General features: G+C 39.2%; 1 protein-coding gene across 1 annotated transcript; it reads left to right on the forward strand.

Moving 5' to 3' along the window:
- Nucleotides 1-3,567: 3,567 nt before the first annotated feature.
- On the forward strand, nucleotides 3,568-9,108 carry LOC140943936 (uncharacterized). The gene is made up of 5 exons (XM_073393047.1): nucleotides 3,568-5,074; nucleotides 5,861-5,988; nucleotides 6,546-6,666; nucleotides 7,811-7,893; nucleotides 8,962-9,108. Exons 1-5 carry the CDS (start codon nucleotides 3,575-3,577, stop codon nucleotides 9,008-9,010), a joined length of 1,881 nt encoding a protein of 626 aa, XP_073249148.1. The 5' UTR covers nucleotides 3,568-3,574; the 3' UTR covers nucleotides 9,011-9,108.
- The last annotated feature ends 10,720 nt before the right edge of the window (nucleotides 9,109-19,828 follow it).

The following is a 19,828-nucleotide window of genomic DNA, read 5'->3' on the forward strand; positions in this document are numbered from 1 at the left end:
AAACTGGACAAGGTCATGGAAAAAGTCATGAGAAGAGTTCAAAAGAGGATGCACCCTGTTTAAACATGCCAGACATGCATTGTCCTTAAATAATTTATAATTTTAATTCAGGGTGCATGCTTCCCCCCCCCCTCCCCCATGAAATGACGTACGAACCGTTCTTTGGCATCGTGTCAATCTTTATTTAATATACGACTCGTGACATCATGAAAATCACTGACAAGTTAAATTACATTTTGCAATGTAAAATATTCCTGTTTCTGTAAAATTTGACGCACTGCCAAAGTTTGGAGGAAAATGTTGCAACTAATCGTTTTTTCAAGAAATGTGATGTGGCATGATGTTGGCCATGCCCATAACGTCAAATTCCTGGAATACTTTAAATTCTTTTCGAGGAAAAAATATTGTCAGAAAGTACACAACATAGTTTTTCACTGATGGTAATTTGACAAAGCCTAGAATTTCACTAAAAATTGCAAAAAATAGCCTCCAGTACCACCATAAAGGAACAGAGAATCCCATAAAATGTACGTCACATTAGTTGGGAAGCAGACGTACTTCATGGTAACTTGCCTGAGAATGCGCGTCAAGTCAAAAATTCTGTATAAATAAACACCTAATCGCAATAACGTTGTCTTCAGAAAATGCTAAAAGGAAAAACGAAAAAATGGAACAAGCCAAGGCAGGTAGGAATTAATAACGCTCTCTATTAAACCTGGATAGGGTGCATTCATTTGCAGCACAGGCGTTTTTAGAGCGTAAAAAGAAATGCAATTGTTACGACTGTACGCGTATGTTACACATAAATGTACTTGATTGTGGTTTATGTCTGTTTGGATTTGCAAAAAGGTACATCCAGGATTTTTTAGCAACAGTCTCATATGATGCTTGTTCAGTTCTTGACCATTCTTTTTATGTTTTTTTAATGATATTTTCAGTACAAAAAGTCCCTAACAAGCTGCAGTAGATAAAAAACATGTGCTTAATATGCTGTTTACATCATCCCCACCACAACCACCCCCCCCCCCCTTCCACACCTCTCCCCTACCTATCATTTCCTATAATTCTCTCCTTGTCATAAAACACTATAACATTTGAAATCAGCGCGCGCGCTAGAAGTTATTTTCCGTGGTCGGTTAATTTTTGCAGCAAAGTTTTCCGGAAGGCATCATTAAGCCTTATGAAACACAAGTCTCACGATTGGCAAAGTCTGCAGTCATCCAATATGTTACCGTATTTCGTCTCATTTAAACGGGTGAAACACTGATCTCGGGCTTGAGACAGAAAGGCATCATATTGCGAGCTTTGATGTGGGCGGTGACGAGTCTCTGGCCTCAAAAAGTAGTTTGTGGGAGTCAAATCTATTCGGCGAGAGCGAAATTGAAGCTGATTTCTGACCAGGCCAGAGACTTAGTTAAAAATTGTTTTGAAGGCCGGCCTCTGCGTTCCTTTCAAAACGGCTCGTCTTCATCCGGGATTTTGGATAAATCGACTGTGTCAGCAAAGTTTACGTGTAGAGTTAAAAGAACTTGAAGACACTGGACTGTATTGTAGACTCACATAGTAGTTTAATCGTAGACTCATGTAGTTTTTTTTGAACACGCTTGAATAATAAGAAGCTTCGGGAAGCGGTTCAATTGAAAGCGAATATTATCTCGAGTTACATTTCATACCAAAGCTAAACCGGTACGATAACGCGACAAAGAAATACAAATACAAACTTACAGATTATTGTCACATGAGGGGCAAAGTTGAAAATGAACAGCGACGCGGTAAATCCTTCGAGCATCTTTGAGAATCCTGAATACTTCCGGCAGTTCGATCCGCGTGGTCTGACAAGTCCCACAGTTCTTAGCGCTGCGACTAGATGACGCACTGTTTTAAGCCTACATTACATGTGATGATTTATGCGGAGAAAGCGAGAGTTATTGAGAGAGAGTAATTTTATGATATTTCGCCCGTATTTAGCCTGGTTGGTTTTTATCAGTGCCGCGAACGTGGTAAATTTCGATTTCCTGAAGTTGTTGACAGACAGATTTCTGGTATGTCGTGGCACTCGTGTTATAAGAATATTGTGTACAAGCATAAAAACGCTTTGTGAGCGTTTAGTTGAAGTAATTTTGTCTTAGACAACCTATTGTGGGGCCAGGAAAGGTGGATTCTAGGTCTTTTTTAGTCGGGCATCCCGCTATGAGCCTCATAGTTTGAGAGACTAAAAGGTCGACACAACAATCATTATTTCTGTGCTTTTAATTGTTGTTCATTTCGTTACAAATCTGTCGCTTTTGCCAAGAGCAACTTTTCGTGTGTTGCCAGCGATTAATTTGTCCGTTTTAAGCCCTAACTAGCGACTTTCAACTGCTTTTTATTCACCTCAAGGGTCACTGAATTATTGTTAAAACGCACTTGAAATTTCTGTAGTTATCTTTTTATAAATTCAGACAGATGTATTTATAAGTCTAAATAATTCCTATTTGGCTTTTTACTTTTTTCGTTGTAGCATTTTAGCAACTGTGACAATAGCCGTATTTATACTAGAGGACGCCTAAGACGTCTAGTATAAATACGGGAAATCAAAAGGCAGACGCATTAAACGTCAGACGAGTTCAGTGCGTCCGATCGACGCACTTAACAGATGAATTAGTCGTCTCAGGCGTTGAATATAAAAACGGGACGCACTTAACAACGCACTTAACATTCAGACGTTTAATGCGTCGGGACGTTTAAGACGTCTTCTAGTGTAAATGCGGCCAATGTTATTGCAGTTAGTAGGTGCATGTATATTCTCGGCGTTCTCTTCTTTTCACTCCCTTATTTAATTTCTTGAAGGTAGTAGTTGCCCCATAACTCCGGTAAACTGCAATAGCATTGATTGGCGCTTGAACGTAGTTGGAGGAGCTAACCACCATATGGTTGTGTTTTGGCTGTTTTTAGGCGAATTCCTAGTAATAACATTTGACAGTGTTCGCCTCTTACCTGAAGGTGTACTGCCTCTTTCTCAGGGGATGCTATCATAATGAGGGGAGCAGTGTGTCATGGGAGGGCTAGCTGCAAAACGTTTTTTGGCTAATGTCAGGTCGCTTGATCATCAGTAGTATTTCCATCAATCAATCATGTTGTAATTGTTTTCTAAAGGCATAACGTTGCATAAGCCATCGCTTTTTATACTTTTTTAAAACGAGTTTTAAAATATTACAATGAAAGACGAGGTAGTTTCTTTGTCGAGGGGATTTCATATACAGAAAAAAAATTATGCGTTTATAATTCATGTTGTTCTATCTTTTTGAAATTTCGGAGAGAGTCTGGAATCAATCCCATTTTAAGTGGACAACATCTAAGAAGCGATATGTTTTTGGTAGCCCATGGAGCAGTTGCATGTTCTGGAGTGCAAAGTGTGAAGCAATTTGATTTTATTTTTTAACTTTTTAGCAGGATTGTGAAAAATATGCCATATGTTAGTTTGCTGTTTGGTGTTCGTTATTCGTTGGTCCATTTTGTTTGCTACTTTTGATGCTGTTATTGCCTGCTGACCTCGCCAATCCTCTTCCTTGCAGGGGATGCCGGTAACTCAACCATGACTACAGCGGGTAACAATGGTAAAGAAAAGCCATTGGGGGCTAGAGCGAAAACTTTGCTCACGAGTAATGAGGATACTGCAAAGGTACCGACGACAAGTTATCCACCAAGCCCGGGACCGAAGAGTTCGTCACCGGGGTTACCTCGAGTAAATAGGGCAGATTTATATTACTTTTACAATAGCAGAATACCATCCCTAGATGCGACAGGTATCAATCCAAATTTCCTTGCGCGACATACGACAGATCAAAGTCTACAATATGCCTCGCAGACTGGTGATTTTAATATTCCGAAAAAATCCACGTCGCGTGCGGAATGGCCCACGTGGAGCCTGCCACTTCCTGACGCTTCTGAAACTAGACATCGATGGCGTCACTCGAGTGGACTGCACCCTTCCGTCGTCGGTAATCAAACTGGGGGGCAAAGTAGCTGGCAGTTTTGGAGTCAACCTTCGAGGGAGATGAATAGCTCAAATTTTAATCCACAAGAACAAACGTCATTTAATCATATCGATCCGTGGTTTGCAAGTGGGGCAGGGGCGTTTACTGGTCTCAAAATATCCGATAGCCTTCCAGCTACAAATGACACCATATCTGGTAGCTTATTTAACACACATGCTGCGATGGCAAGCGCCTCTGAACCCAAGTGGCGTTACTCGGCCAATAATTCTTATGGGTCGCATGTAAATAGTTCCACTTATGGTGGGCTTCCTGTGCCCGATGGGCCACCTGTATCAAGGTTGCCTACAGCAAAATCGCATGCGCCGGTGGTATTTCCCAGCATCACTACACCAGTCACCGTGTTGCAGCCTAATGCGAGTATAACATCTCAGAGTGTACTTCCATACAGCTACCAATCCAGTGTGTTGCCTGAAAACTTGCAAGAACGTTTCATGGAGCCTTATATACCCAATTCCTTTACAGAAAACCAAGATGTTTGTCCGATCATTTCATCTGCTTCAAGAAGAGAGGAGCAGAGATCTAAGGCATCATCACCGGAGTTCCCGGATGATCCTTCACTTGCTGCACTGGAACGCAAGGTGGCGGAGGCATTCGCAGTAGTTGAAAGGGTTATGAGAGAACGCGAAGAAAGAACAAAAGCGCAGCGTGAGGCAGCGCGAAAGAAAAGAGAGATAAGAGAACAAAGAGAGAGAGAGGCAAGAGAAATGAGAGAAAGAGAAAGGAGAGAAAGAGAAGAGAGAGAAATAAGGGAAAGAGAAAGGAGAGAAAAAGAAAAGAAGGAGAGAAAAAGGAAGGAACCACTACAAAATGAAGACAGGGATACAAGGTGGTTTGGGGGAGAACGGGCACCGGTGCAAGAGAGCGCGCGATGGCAGTGCGAGCATTATCAGCGGCGTTGCCTTATGAAGTTTCCTTGCTGTGGAATATTCTACCCGTGTCACCGCTGTCACAATTCATCGGGGATGTGTGATACTGATGACAGGAAGGCGAATAATGCGACGCATGTCAAGTGTGGCATCTGTGGACACGAAGAAGAGGTCAGTGGCTTTGTTCTTAAGGTTATTCCTAAGAATTGCTTCGCGCACTCTTACTGCGCTTAATTGCACGGTTGATTAGCAGGCGCACATTAAAAATGGCGACTTTCGCTTTGGGGGTGGAGATCGCCAGAGGTAAATCTTCATTTATCTCTTAAACCAGTATAGCGACCTATCATTTTTCTTTCTTTCACTAAATTGAGAGGCAATTTTTCTGCAGAAAGTATACAAATTCTCAGTACAGAAAAAGACACAATGAAGGGAAAAGTTGTCAATTTTCATGTAATCGTAAATAGAGTTATACCGATATTGTACGGAGTCATTGCCTTTTAACACGGTGCTTTTTTCTTTCTTTCAAGTTGCCATTTACATAAGGCCATCCCCCTTTTTTTTCGTTTAGCGTCGAATGCGTTTCCTGATATTGGGTCGGTCGGTTGGATTGAAAAAAAAAAAAACTTATAAAAAAAATTACACGAAGTCTCGGAATAGAGGCCCTGGTACCCCAGGACGACGTTAAAACGGTCGGGCGGGCGGTCGGTCGGTGTACGGTCACGTGATTACCAAACTTTTTAGGATGGATAGTTTACCACATTTTTTTATCCATGGTGTTCCGCAGCGCGCTTCGCGCGCGAGAGCTCCGCTATGAAAATTTGCAAGAAATCGTATCACCCGGAGCTGAGCATACAGCTGACAGGGTTTCCTACTCTACGTCAAGTTATTTTTGCACTTGTCGTAACTACCTGTTCCCTTTCCGTCTGTCTCTCTCTCCCTCTTTTTTGGGAAATTTAGATCAATGAAGGAAGCCAGTATTGCAGTGGCTGCGGCGAACAAATGTCAGCGTATTTCTGTTTCATATGCAAACATTTTACCGGGGTGGCAAAAACGCCATTTCACTGCGATAAATGTGGTATTTGCAGGTACGTTATTGCGGTTAGGAGTTCTGATACTCAGTTTCAACCATTTTTTTTAAAATAGTTAAAACTATTCCTTTAGCTTCCTTCTTTAGACGTCGACCCAGGCCAAACCTCGAACTTCTCATAATCTTAACTCACTAAGTTTGGTTCGTCTCATGAAAAGTTCGACGTTTTGCGTGGGCCTAAGAACACAAAACTTTGTCACCTCTTCTAAAATAACACAGGCAATATACAAAGGACTCAAGGGATAACTTAAGAAAAGTCAGTCCATCTTTCTCGTTGTTGCCGTTAGTTTTGTAGAGTCGTTAGTTGATGGCCTGAAAACCAAAGGAGGTGATTGCATTTTGAAATAAACGCTCTAGCTAAACCTAGATACGACTTCACGCATGTGCGTAATGGGGACGTGTTTGCGAGTGCAAATTCATGTAATCACGGTGATAGCATTGGAAGTTTTTTTCTGCACTAGAGAAAGACCATAACGATTATTGGCTCTGTAAGGGTTTCGTTTACCTAAAACTGACGAACATCTATAAATCTTTTATGTTTTTTGTCTTGAACAGTACACACAAGGACAAATCGTTTCACTGTGATGTTTGCAACGTGTGTCTGGACAAACGACTTGAAGGGAAACATAAGTGCAGGCCAGATTCTGGACACGACGAGTGTTGTATATGTTTAGAGGTAAGTGGAGACTGACTATTTTGCACTTAGGAAACAGAACTGATAAAATGGCATGACGAGCTAAGGTTCAAACCTGTATCGTTGCTTAACTGGCATGTGTGGAAGGTTATAACGGAGACTAAAGTAAGTGACAAATGAGTGTGTGTGGTGGAGACCACGTCAGTGTGTGTTGTTTGGTATGGTGCACTACCGTAATGACTTCCTTTAAGCATTTCAAATGTCTTCAGGGACGGTGAAATGAGCGCTCTTAAATTCGCTTTAAGTGTCGTTTAAATTTTCTGTTATTAGCATCCGTGGTAGCGGCATTACAACTGACAGTTGCATAAACATTGACTGCTTAATTTCAACCACAAATAATTTATAAAACGTTTGTGTCTGAGGTAACAAACCTTTATACGCTTCTAACAGATAGTTTTGGCAAACCCAGTTTGAACAGTAGCAAGGAAGAGTGTGCCACCATATCTATAGTACATGCCTTTTCTTCACTGAAATTAAGCTAGGCGAAAAAGAGTCTAAACTTATGTTTGTATAGGTAATAGCATGATTTGTAGTCATGATTTGGCATAAATACCACGAGTGATATGTCGATATTGTTATACATAATTTCACGAGCTGTTAGGCGAGTGAAATTTGAGACAATTTTGAAATATCACAAGTGGTATTTATACCAAATATCACGTAGTTTACAAATCATGCTATTATTTGTTTATACTACTAAGAGCAAAAGGTTTGTAATTTTCACATGTAGGTATTTCAAATTAAACTGAAATACCACTGCTCTAAGTCAATCAAATTGCAGAGATTTCTCATGTTATACTACTACAGGAGAAATTTCTGCAATTTGATTGGCTTATAGCAGTGGTATTTCAGCTTAATTTGAAATACCTACATGTGAAAATTACAAACCTTTGGCGGTTAGTAGTATAAACAAATAATAGCGGGATTTGTACATGATATTTGGCATAAATACCCCTCATGATATTTCAAAATTGTCTCAAATTTCACTTGTGGCTCGTGAAATTACGTATAACAATTTTGAAATATCACTCGTGGTATTTATGCCAAATATCACTACAAATCATGCTATTACCTGTACTAGTAGTATAAATATTGTAATTAAATCAACTTTCTGTACTCTACACAGGATGCGTTCAGCGGTTGCCAGATCCTGCCATGCTCGCACAAGGTCCATAAGGAGTGCGCCATTACTATGATTCAGAACGGAGTGTAAGTGGCCATCAGCAGTAGATAAATATAAATAAATAGTAATGAATTGTAATGTATAGAGCGGTTTTCATTTGAGTGTCGAAAAGTAACTGGTTTTGCACTTTCTACGCGATGCGATTGGCTTAAAAGATTCGCGCCACCTTTTCATCCAATCAGAAGTAAAACCAAAGCCAATTGTGACGCGCTCGCATGCACTTTCCCGCGCTTTGCGTCAGCCACATGTAATTACTTCGAGTTTTGATTGGTTCAATGTATTGTCTGTGTCCTATGTGATTGGCCAGAGTAATTACTTTGGTTTTGGTTTTACGACACTCAAACGAAAACCACTCTAAATGAGCTGATTTAAGTATAGATAGCACATCTACACATTGGTGCTTCGTCTACCAGGCCATTTTCGATTGAAATGGAATTCGGGAATGTTGCTTTGGAGGAGATGGAAAAATCGGAGTACCAAGAAAAAACCCCAAGGATCAAGGGCGTGCATCAAAACTTAACTCCTTGTACCGCGCCTCTCACTATCTAGTAATAATAGTAATAATAATAATTTATTAAAACGCTCTTGCAGAAAAAAAAATCATACTAGTTAAAATCTCGAAATGTAAGAAAGTTATCTGCCCTCTTTGTCCTACAGGTAATATACTCGTCTGACTAAACAGATAGGGTCGGTTATTTAAACCAAGTTGACTGACTTAGACCGCGGTTTAGGAAGTCTTTGGACATTCAGATCTCCTCCTTAGAAGGGTTGTTTTAAGAAGACAAATGCTTTTCTAGTCTACGCCTTATGCTTTTATGAAACTGTTCACGATAATTGGTGTTAACATAAAAAAGTTTGACAAACTGAAAATGGCTTGGAACGCCGTTTTGTTAAACACCGGCTAAACTCTGTTTAAATATCTGCCCCATAGAATTTGTCTGCGTTCTTCCTTAAATTGTATTCAGTCTGATTGTCTCCAAAAATGAAGACTAACTTAGAGGAGAGTCTCCACAGCTGTCTTCCACTTCTCTTCAAGCCCCAGCCCGAAGTGTTACAGATAAATGTTAATTTGTTTGCTTCTTTCTGTGTTTCAGACGAAACTGTCCGATATGCCGCCATCCTTTGTTTAGCCAAGACTCATAGTAGAGATGAAGAAGCAAATAAGGACCGTTCACGAAAAGCCTAGATTTTGAAAGATTTCTGTTACTGCAGTCGCCACGATGTATCGGGAAACTAATTGCGCTATAGAGCGGTTTTCACTTGACTGTCGAAAGGGATTGGTTTTGGTTTTGGTTTTGGTTTTACTACGCCCTTTGGTTGGCTAGTGTATTTACTTTGGTTTTGGTTTTACGACAGTCAAGTGAAAACCGCTCTATAGAGCGGTTTTCATTTGAATGTCGAAAAGTAATTGGTTTTGCACTTTCTACACAATGCGATTGGCTTAAAAGATTCGCGCCACCTTTTCATCCAATCAGAAGTAAAACCAAAGCCAATTGTGACGCGCTCGCATGCATTTTCCCGCGCTTTGCGTCAGCCACAAGTAATTACTTCGAGTTTTGATTGGTTCAATGTATTGTCTGTGTCCTATGTGATTGGCCAGAGTAATTACTTTGGTTTTGGTTTTACGACACTCAAACGAAAACCACTCTATCCAGTGGATACAGATTTATCCGATTGATACGTTATCTACCTTTTGAACAACTGGGACCTGATTGAGAAGTAAATCGCATAAGATTTTCATTCAGCAAAATATATTTTTACCCACCTTTATAAAAAGGTTTAGATGTTTTTTTGAAGCATCCTTCAGAACAGATTGAACGTCAACGTTATTCAGTCCAAATAAGTTACAATTAATTTATCTGTATTGCATGTAACAAGTAGAGAAAGTAAAGACGGCTTATCCTTGAAAATAGCTCTCATGCAGTCTTACTTTCCCGTGACAGTGTTTATTGTTGTAACTTGGAATCCTAAAGTGTGACGTGCAGTCAGGGGCACCCAACGACGGTTTCCTGCCAAATATATATTAAAATACTTTTTAGGCTATCCAGAGTACTTTGAGATCTCTAGAAATGCATTCTAAGCGGCGCTATGAAATTTGTATCTGTTCGGTCATTCTAAGGGAACTTGAGTCTTTTCGAAATTACAAGGGCTTCAGTATTATATTCCCGAAATTTTTAGAGCAATTTATAACGTATTACGAAAGTGAGATTTGTTTTGATTTCTCTCTCGATCATATTTTTGAATCCGAAAATTTTAGGTTTCCTATTTGCTACGAAAAATAGCCTAACTTAGGGAATGAAATGTGAAAAATTAAACTTCAGAAAATTGTAGGGAATTTATTACTGTGATAAGCTTCGAAAATTGTGCATGAATGGAACGGCCATCTAGAATTTTTTAGCTGTTCTCAAGTAAAAGAAAATTCTAGGTAATATTTGCTTCTCCGAACAGACATTTCGCAGAAAACAGTCGTTGGGTGCCCCTGGTGCAGTGTGCCTTCCTGTGGTGCTATGTTTATTATACTGCAAATAGTGATTCTAATGTTTAGGCTCGTTGATGAAATACTTAGTTAAATGTGAGCATTAAAAGAATAACCACTGGGCACTACTTTAATATTGTATTTTGTTATTTGCTTCTGTACAAGGTAAATCGGAATACCAAACCCTGAAGTGGGATAGCCCGCGATTAGCCTGCGAGAGCAGACGTTTTCCGGGTCTAAATTGTTTTTGTGAATTTAACGTGTTTTCTGTTGAGATCTTCAAGATTTCAAATCTTGGACGCTACAAAGTATATTTATTTTTGGGTCATCACCCGTGTAATATAATTTCTACGTTTTCTTTGTTTTATGGACTATTGTAAGGGTACGGCAGTCCTGTTTTGCTAATAACTCGCCCTCAATCGCTATGGAACTTAAAGTAAGCAAAGAAAGTACAAGTAAACGACAAAATCAGAGATCCGAGACAAACAAATAATATGTCTCCTAAGCATTATTTTTGAAGTTGCAAGCAGCATCGATCAACTTTGAAAAACTGTTAGGCTGAACAGTTTTCAAAAACCCTGATTTCACATCGCGCAGAGTGGCTATATATGTTTCTCGGGACATTTACTTACAGTCGAGCTAGAATCATAAGTCTGTAATATTACTGGTGAAGCGTGTGAGCTGGATCGCTTTCATCGGTTGAAGTCCTTTGTAGCGATATTACCGCCTTGCAAAGAAACAAAGGCCATGCGAGCTTTTGTTTATTCTTTTGTTTCTAAATATCCCACCTTCAGCAGCGCGTGCTTATGAGCGTGACCACACAAACGTTAAGTCTTTAAAGGCCAGTAAATATTTTTTGTCATTAACTACAAGAATAAGCATGTCGTTTAAACCGGATCAAATCTTACGATGCTTTTAAAACTGGGGTTGAACAACAATCTCCTGTGACAATGACAATTATAGACTATGTCAAGAAGTAAACGACTTGGAGCAATACACAAGAAGAACCAATGATCGCATCTATGGCGTTGCTATAGAGCCAGAGGAGAACACTGATAATCTTGCAGTCGACTTCTTCAAATCTGAACTCAACGTGGATGTTGCTTCAAATGACATAAGTAGATCTCATCGTGTGGGCAAGAAATCTGGAGCCAAACCAAGACCTATTATTGTGCGGTTTACTAAGCATAATACTAAAGTTGCGGTCATGTCTCGCCGCCGTGTGCTCAAGGAACGTAAACGTCATTCAAGTTCAAGAGGATTTAACCATCAATCGCCGCGAAATTCTTAAATACTTAAACAAGGATATTGAAGAAGACATTTTCAGCAAAGTCTGGACTGTGAAAATGGAGTAATATGTTTTCGGCCCTCTGGTGACAGCTCAGTCATCGAACGCTGTACTTCTTTAGAGGATTGTCAGGAGATCATAGCTAAGTATTGCGAATAGTCTGAACTTATGTTTATTTACTTTTAGTGACTGACAACTCTGTCATTACACGCTGTCAATCTAACTTTTTCTAGCAGTAACTGAATTGCACTACACTACTATTAATAATCTATTTTTGTTCTTTTGCACATCTGTATTTACCTTTATGGCACCCAAGAACTGATTTCTTGAGTCATTGTATATATTTCCGTATTGCTTAATGATAATATTATATATAGTTTTTGTACTTACCGGCAAATAATATTTGAATTCGTTATTAATTAAGTCAACTTGCTTAACACTTAATTAACACTTAAGGTTAATTTTATATTAATTTTTTTAATTAATTAATTTATTTATTTGTATGCCAAAGTGTGTAAAAAATCCCTGTTCTATATGCAAATTTCGAGTTCATAATAACCACAAAGCTATCTTTTGCAATATTTGTCACTTATGGACACATCTGAAATGTACCCCACTTTCTCTTTCAGAATATAATGACTTGACGCATTCTCATGATGACTGGTATTGTCCTAGCTGCCTCTCTGACATGTTTCCTTTTAATCATTTTGATAGTGATACCGATTTCTATTTTGCTTTGTTAGATCTTCAATCTTCTGCCAATTTTGACGGGTCTCTTTTGGGAACTAAATATTTTAATCCGTTCTTGGAAGACCCTGATACTTATCAACTTCTTCACAACTCTAACTTCGACCCAGAAATCAATATGCTCTCATCAACTTGTAACTTACTGTCTTGATGTACTTATATGAACAGTAGACAGTTCAATAATCTGTTCTCTGACTCCTCTAACTCCAACTGCTTCTCATTATTTCACTTGAATATACGCAGTTTTAAAAAACACTCTGTTGACCTAGAGGAATACCTCTCCACCCTAAATACATCTTTCTCAGCCATTGGCCTCTCTGAAACCTGGCTAGACACCACTTCTAATGATTTGTATAGTATCCCTGGCTACCATTTTATATCTAAACCCAGACCTGCTGGATCAGGAGGTGGTGTTGGCATATTTCTTTGTGATACCTCTGATACTTGAATACAAGAAAAGGTGTGACCTTAAATCTATGAATTGTGTCCTTGAATCTGTTTTTGTTGAAATTGTCCAACCAAATAATGAGAAAAATGTCATCTTGGGCTGTTTATACAGATTCCCTAATGCTCAGACTGAAATCTTTAATGATGAAATTTAAGAAGTTCTTGCTAAAATTGGCTTTGAGAATAAATTATGTTTTCTTTTTGGTGACTTTAACATCAATCTCAGTTCTTAATGCCTGACTCACATGTCCCTACTAATGATTTCATTGATCTCATGTATTCCAATGGTTTCTATCCTCTTATCTCTAAACTAACAAGGATCACGTCTCATTCAGCTACTTTGATTGATAAAATCTTCTCCAATGACCTTGACAACCACAAATTTAGTGGTATCCTTTGGTCTGACATTTCTGATCACTTACCTATATATTTCAGATCACTAATTGTTCCCTTAAACCAAAAACTAAATCTTCAGTTTATCATAAACGTCTTATAACTACTCATAACATTGAAAATTTTCGTTCCCATCTTTGTTCTATTAATTGGGATTTCTCACAATCTTCCTCTTCAAATGCATTGTACAATTCTTTTATGGACTGTCTTTATCCAATCTATGAAACATGCTTTCCTGTTAAGATTATCACTGTCAAAGAAAATTCAAAAGCCAAACCTTGGTTTACCTCAGGGCTCCAAAACTCCTGTCGTAGGAAGTACGCTCTCTATAAACAATATTGTAATAATCCTACACCAGCTAACAAAGCTATATATACCAAATTCCGTAACAAATACAACTATCTAATCAAACTATGTAGAAAAAAGTACTACCATGATAAATTGTCTTCTATATGTTCATCACTAAAACAAACCTGGTCATTAATTAAATCCGTTATCTCTTCTAAACATTCCAGTTATGGACCTACTGCTATGAAGGACAACAGAGGTAACACTATTAACCACCCTCAATTAATTGCTAAAAAGTTTAATGAATTCTTTACTAACATTGGTCCTTCTCTTGCCACTAAAATTCCCCACTCCACTGTTGACCACAAATCATGTTTGAGTGGTTCTTTTAGTGATAGTTTCTTTGCTTCACCTACTTCCCCTGATGAAATTATCAATATAGTGTCCTCTCTGAAGAGTAGTAATAGTGGGTGCCAGTAATAGTGAGGGAGTGAACGGTATTAATGTTAATGTGATTAAAGCATCTATTGATCTCTTGGCATCTCCCCTCTCTCAAATGTGCAATATCTCCTTTTCGATTGGCATTGTGCACCAGCTAATGCCTTACTTCACAACCGAGTGGTTTTCAATTGCGTATTGTTATTTTTGACAGCCATTGTTATTCCTACTAGACTTAAACCAGTAGCTTGCTGGTCTTAAGTAGGCTAAGTTTCTTCCAGACTTTTTCAAACTCGCAGGGATAGTGGTTCTTGTCCATAAAATTCAAACGTTTAAACCTATTCTGCTTAATGAAAGACCAATCTAACATATTCCGTCCGTGGTTTAAAGGATTTTGTTGCCGATTTCCGGAAAATCGCGCTCAAAGTCAGCTTCCATACAAAAAATGTCCGTTTTTCAGCAATTTTCAAGTGCAGAGGTATAGTTCTTCTCAGGGAGGATAGAGGTTGGGCGGTGAAATAAGCGCTCCGCTCTTCATTTAATTTGTGATGCGGAGTAGGACTGGCACGAGCGCTCTTTTCGCGCTTCCGGTGCGCTTGAAGGCCGGCGAAATTTTCCTTTTTGCAAACCGGAAATCCTATTTTCTTTCTGTAATTTCAGGCTACAATGTTAAATAGTTAAATTCGTTTCATAACAATATCAATAAACAGTTTTATATGTTTGTGTCTGTACGTTTATAAGTCAAACTTGTTGGTCGTATAATGTCAAAATTTGAGTTTAATTTGAAAGCATGAGGAGCCGCGTAAAGTCCCTTTTCTAATTATCTTGAGTGACGGTTGCTAAGTTCAATTTCCTGTTAGAATTTTACCTCCGATCTCGTGCATGTTAGCAGGGGTCAGATTAGCTGTCATCGGTAGTGATCTTCACAGAGGCGATGAAACAATTCTAAATTTCGCAACCGTCTGTTAATATGGTTAAAACAATACTAGGCGGGGTAAATACATGTAAATAAAGTCGAGCGCGGTCTTTTCAATTATTCTCCGGATCGGATCAGCTCGATCAAGCCATCATTGTATGGAGTATATGTGGGTTACTTTTTGTCGTTTCCTGGTCGAGAATTTCTGTGTTGATTCGCGATCAAAATCGCTTCCCTTAGAAGCGATTGGTATTTGGAAGAACAACATAAACAGATCGGACAGGTTAGGAGAATTCAAGCTTCTCTTCTGAAAACCGGAGATGGCCAGCCTTCCTTCTTCACATTCGTTCAAATGCGGGGCCAATTCAGCCTTAGATCAGTAGGTTTACCTTGCGACACATTAATTCTGGTTTGTATTATGACTTGATTAATCGTAAGACTCCTTGAAGGTAAGCACAGTGTTCGATTTTTTTCCTTTAATTTATTTATTTCGGCTTCGAACATATCCGCGCCAAAACCTCCTAAATGCCCGCCAAATTTAATGTGGCGCTCTCGATCGTACAGTTCGTGTTTAGGAAGAAACAGGCCCAGCACAACTTCCACTGGAGACAATTTTGTGTACAAAAAGTACCCTAATAAAGAAGTCGAAAAGCTCTATTAATTTCGTGCGACATTTTCTTGATAAACAAAGGAATGTGTTGAAAATTATAGACGTCCGTGTTTTATAATACACATACACACGTAGTGGCCAAATTGCTATATCTCTGATCTTTTTTCAACTGTTTTGCTTGTTGCCGATGTTTAAATGCTTCATCATGATCCAGTGCGATTTATAGTTGTCACTTCATGCTCAGATCTTTGTTTCAATTAATGAGAAAATTATCGTACAGTAAAAACACTCTTTGCACAACAATAAGGCCTGAGTAATTATCGCGTGATATTGCGTTGTTGCATCCGTTCTCGACACAGCCGGACGGAGCTCTGCCTATGAAAATAATCGTTTTCCTAGTATCGAATAGGCGAATATGACTCCCACTGGTAGCAAATTGTGCTACAAAGCCATTAATAAGGGCTATTGCAAGTATAAACCTCTTAAAAGCTTTTTATTTTGATCAAAAATGAAATGAAACACGTTAAAAATACCAGGACGCTCGTGTTACCTATACCCCTACCGACCTACCTAAGGTACTTCACGGAGAGGGGGTTGAGTGTTAAATTTGCTCGTTATTTGTAAAGCCCTAAATCTAAGTAGCTTTCTTTTTCTTTTAAAATTTTTTACGGAGGAATCGAAATGAGGTTTGGTTGATTGGTTGTGTCCATCGCGGCTCACCCCTATTTGTTTTTTTTAATACAAACGGTCTCTATTATTTTTCACGAGCAGAGAGCTTTGATATAATTCATCGAAAACAAATTCATGAACATGGTTCAGGGTATTCTGTACGTGCTTTTATGTTGGGTGTGTCGCCTGATTAAAAGCGAGCGATCGGGTGAGTCGCCTTCGCTTAGTGCAAGAAGACTTTGTAAAACGTGTATTTAAATGAATCTTTCTGTAAAAAAACGAGGCCTTAGGAAAGTTTATAAGGTATAAAATAGTCTTGGAAAACGGTTTGCCAAATATATTTTTCTTTTGTTTGGGACTTGCTAAGAGTGTATTGAGTCAACTAGACGCTTAGAATTCGTAATTGAACTTATTCTTTGGGTGATCCAAAACAAAGCTAAACAACGACTAAAGTTCCGTCTGCACGTACTCTTCTGGGTGAGTCGCCTGAAAAAGCAAGCGATCGGGTGTGTCGCCTTCGCTTAGTGCAAGGGAACTTGGTTGGTTATGGCTCGTGAAAAATAATAGAGATCGTTCGTGCAATGGTATTTTATTAAAAAAACAAATAGGGGGGAACCGCGATGGACGCAACCATTCAACCAAAATTCGTTTCGATTCCCCCGTAAATTTTTTTGAAAGAAAAAGAAAGCTACTTAGATTTAGAAATATAAATTTCGGGGGAGCAGAATTAAAAGTAGGGACTAATCCCTTTTTTGAGAAAAGGCCGGTGAAGTCTCCTATTTAAATTCTGCTCCCCAGAGAAAGCTACTGTGAAAACTATTTGAATTTATAGTTAATGTAAATTCTATAAAATTTAAATCGCTGCGCTTCGTTCATCTTCGGTAAAGAAATGCATATTGATTCTGAGGTCTCCCCTGTTTGTTGCAAAACTCTTCTACACCGCCACAAGTTTTCCAACTGATGCAATGTTTGGAGCGATTTTCATTCTATCAGGTTCTATTTTTCAGTTGTGTCCGTCTCATCAGCTTTTTAGTAGTGTCTGCTAAAACGAGCGATTGAAAGATATGTCGGATAAAGCTTCACAGGAGGCCACGAAAGGAGATTTGCATTTCTGCTCAAGTATGGTTTCAAGCTGTCAACGACCTATGCTTGGCTGAATTTAAACAATGGCCTTCTGGTCAGATGGGGGACAAATTTTCCCCCATATTTCGGTCGCTAAGGCTTGCGGCTCGCCATGGTTGAATACCTCCTCCTTCCACTAAATAACACCTAATCGTCTTTCGCCGTTTCGTTTGCAAAAGCTTAACACTTCTTAACCTCAACTTTTACATATGTTAAAGGGGGATAAATTTTATATAACATAACAAAAAATTAGATTGATATATATTGATATAGTGGCGTTGTACTTCTTCAAACTTTGCTTCTCGGGTGCAACGCGCTGTGGCGATTCGCGCAAACAGTTGCAAATCCGGCAACCGCATGTAAACAAAATTTATTCAGGTTGGTTGTAAGGTAGCCTGCGTAGCAAGCGTTTCCGTGCGGTTGAGGAGCAAAGAACGAGGAACGAGAGTCAAAGACCGCGCGAAAAATGGCGCAAGTAAAAGAGCAGGGAGGGGGTGGGGAAAAATGGAAGGAAACGCTTGAAGACAAACCCCGGGATTTTGAAAACCACCCACTTGGCTTGTCATGCCTGAGTTCGCGCACCGACATTTGATCAGCTGTCATAATTAACCGATAAAATGTTTGGCTTTCAGTGGAGCGGAAAGGAACTTCAGAGGACGCGTAAGTGAACCCAATAACACGTGGACGGCGTTTATGTTGAAATATCAATGAATCCGAACGATCAATACAGGCTTTGGACATTTGTCTTTTTAATCCGCCTAACAGAACAGTCTGTAAATCACCATCTGAGAGAATTCAACATCCCTCAAAAAAACACCAACGAGCTGGGCCCAGCATGACACATTGCAGGAAACCATTGCATTCCAGAACAAACGAAAATCGCTTTAAATTATAAATTAAACGACCTGAAACCCTTATTTAGTCGCAAGAAGAGCCTTATCTTTCAATAGAGGTCAAAGAAAAATTTCTTGCATTGGAGGGCAAATCTTGCCGACCAGAATAAACAACAACCACTGAAAATTATTATACATGTCACGTACCATACCGTCCTCTCAGTATGAAACAGACCTTTGATCGACACTTGTCAACATTGTTCGACTAACCGAGCCAATCAGGCGCTGCGTTCGCTGGCGAACGCAGGTTTTCAAAATCAAGGGGTTTGTCTCCAAGCGTTTCCTTCCTTCCCCTCCCCCTCCCCCCACTTTCATTTTTTGGCTTTTGTTTTGCTCCGAAACCTAACGGAAACGCTTGCCACGCAGGCTAGTTGTAAGGTTTTTCTCCGTTTTTCTCTCTAAAACAAAACAAGGTAAACAGTAAAAACTGAGGGGAAACTAATTTTTAAATTTCGAAGAAACAGAAAGACGTATGAGATGTTTTTTTCAAAATTAAAAAGAAGGATGATTGTGATTGAAATTAGCATAATTTACCTTGCACGAGCTGCATGCACTTATAAAATACACGTCATCTAGTTATGAAACACGATCTGCTATCTTTTAGTTTTGCCATAGATGACATGGATGAGATTTTCCTTCGTGTTTTTGACAGTTCTTAGTTGTTTTGTTTTGGAATAACATCGACATTGGCGAGTAGCAGAACGAAGATATTATTCAGTGGTAGAGTCATGGAAGAAAAAAAAGAAACCCTTTGAAAGAGATGTTTGTCAACTCCAACTAAACCTCCCGCAAAAAATAGCAACATTTGCCTCTCGGAGACAGCGTACCAGCACAAAGCAACGAGGAAGAAGTGCAAGAAAACATATCAAGCTGCCATAATTCAGTGACAGCGGCAGTGTCTAATGTACAAACCACATCGCAAGCCCTGACCGAAGTCGAAAACAAGCGACGTTTCTAAGCAGAGTCCCAGTCCACTGCATCACACCTTTTTGCTCGGACGCGCTCGTTTCACCGCCCAACCTTTATCCGCCCTGGTTCTTCTACTTCGTAAAACGCTAATTTCTTTTGCTTAACTCATTCCTATATCATTCATTTTCAATATTCGGTCCGTGGTTTTGTAATTTTGGAGGTAACGAAGTCGTGCGAATAAGTTTTATCAATGCTGGTGGGCCAACATAGGCCCTTTCTTCTCTTTCAGAGCTTCTTGAAAGCGCTCGTGCATTCGAATTTGCCGCTTCGGCGGTCATGCATAGCGAATGATGTCCACTCATTCTGCGCGATGATCCGTTTCAATCTTCTTCAGCTTTGCCCATCCGTGGCATCTGTTGTTTCTGTTACGTTATTTTAACGTTCCTTTAAAGTTTTAAGCGGTTATTTTTATGTTTCTCTTAATTTAACAGGCATTTTGTAATTTCCTAATTTTGGCTGAATTTCGTGACACAGCTCCTTTAAGGATGTTTATAACATAGCGCGCGTGCTTACCCTATATAAGTCTTATTAGTGAGCCGCTATGAACAAATTCTTTATTTATTCTTTATTTATTTATTTTTTCTTTATTTATTCTTTATTATAAATAAAGATTTTTTTCATGCTGACGTGTTCAGCTGTGTTTTTCGTCTCTTTTCCTAAGTACCCAAAAATCGACGGCAATGATGAAAAACTTTCTAAAGTTTT

This window comes from Porites lutea, chromosome 1 (assembly GCF_958299795.1).
Source record: "Porites lutea chromosome 1, jaPorLute2.1, whole genome shotgun sequence".
NCBI lineage: Eukaryota > Metazoa > Cnidaria > Anthozoa > Scleractinia > Poritidae > Porites > Porites lutea.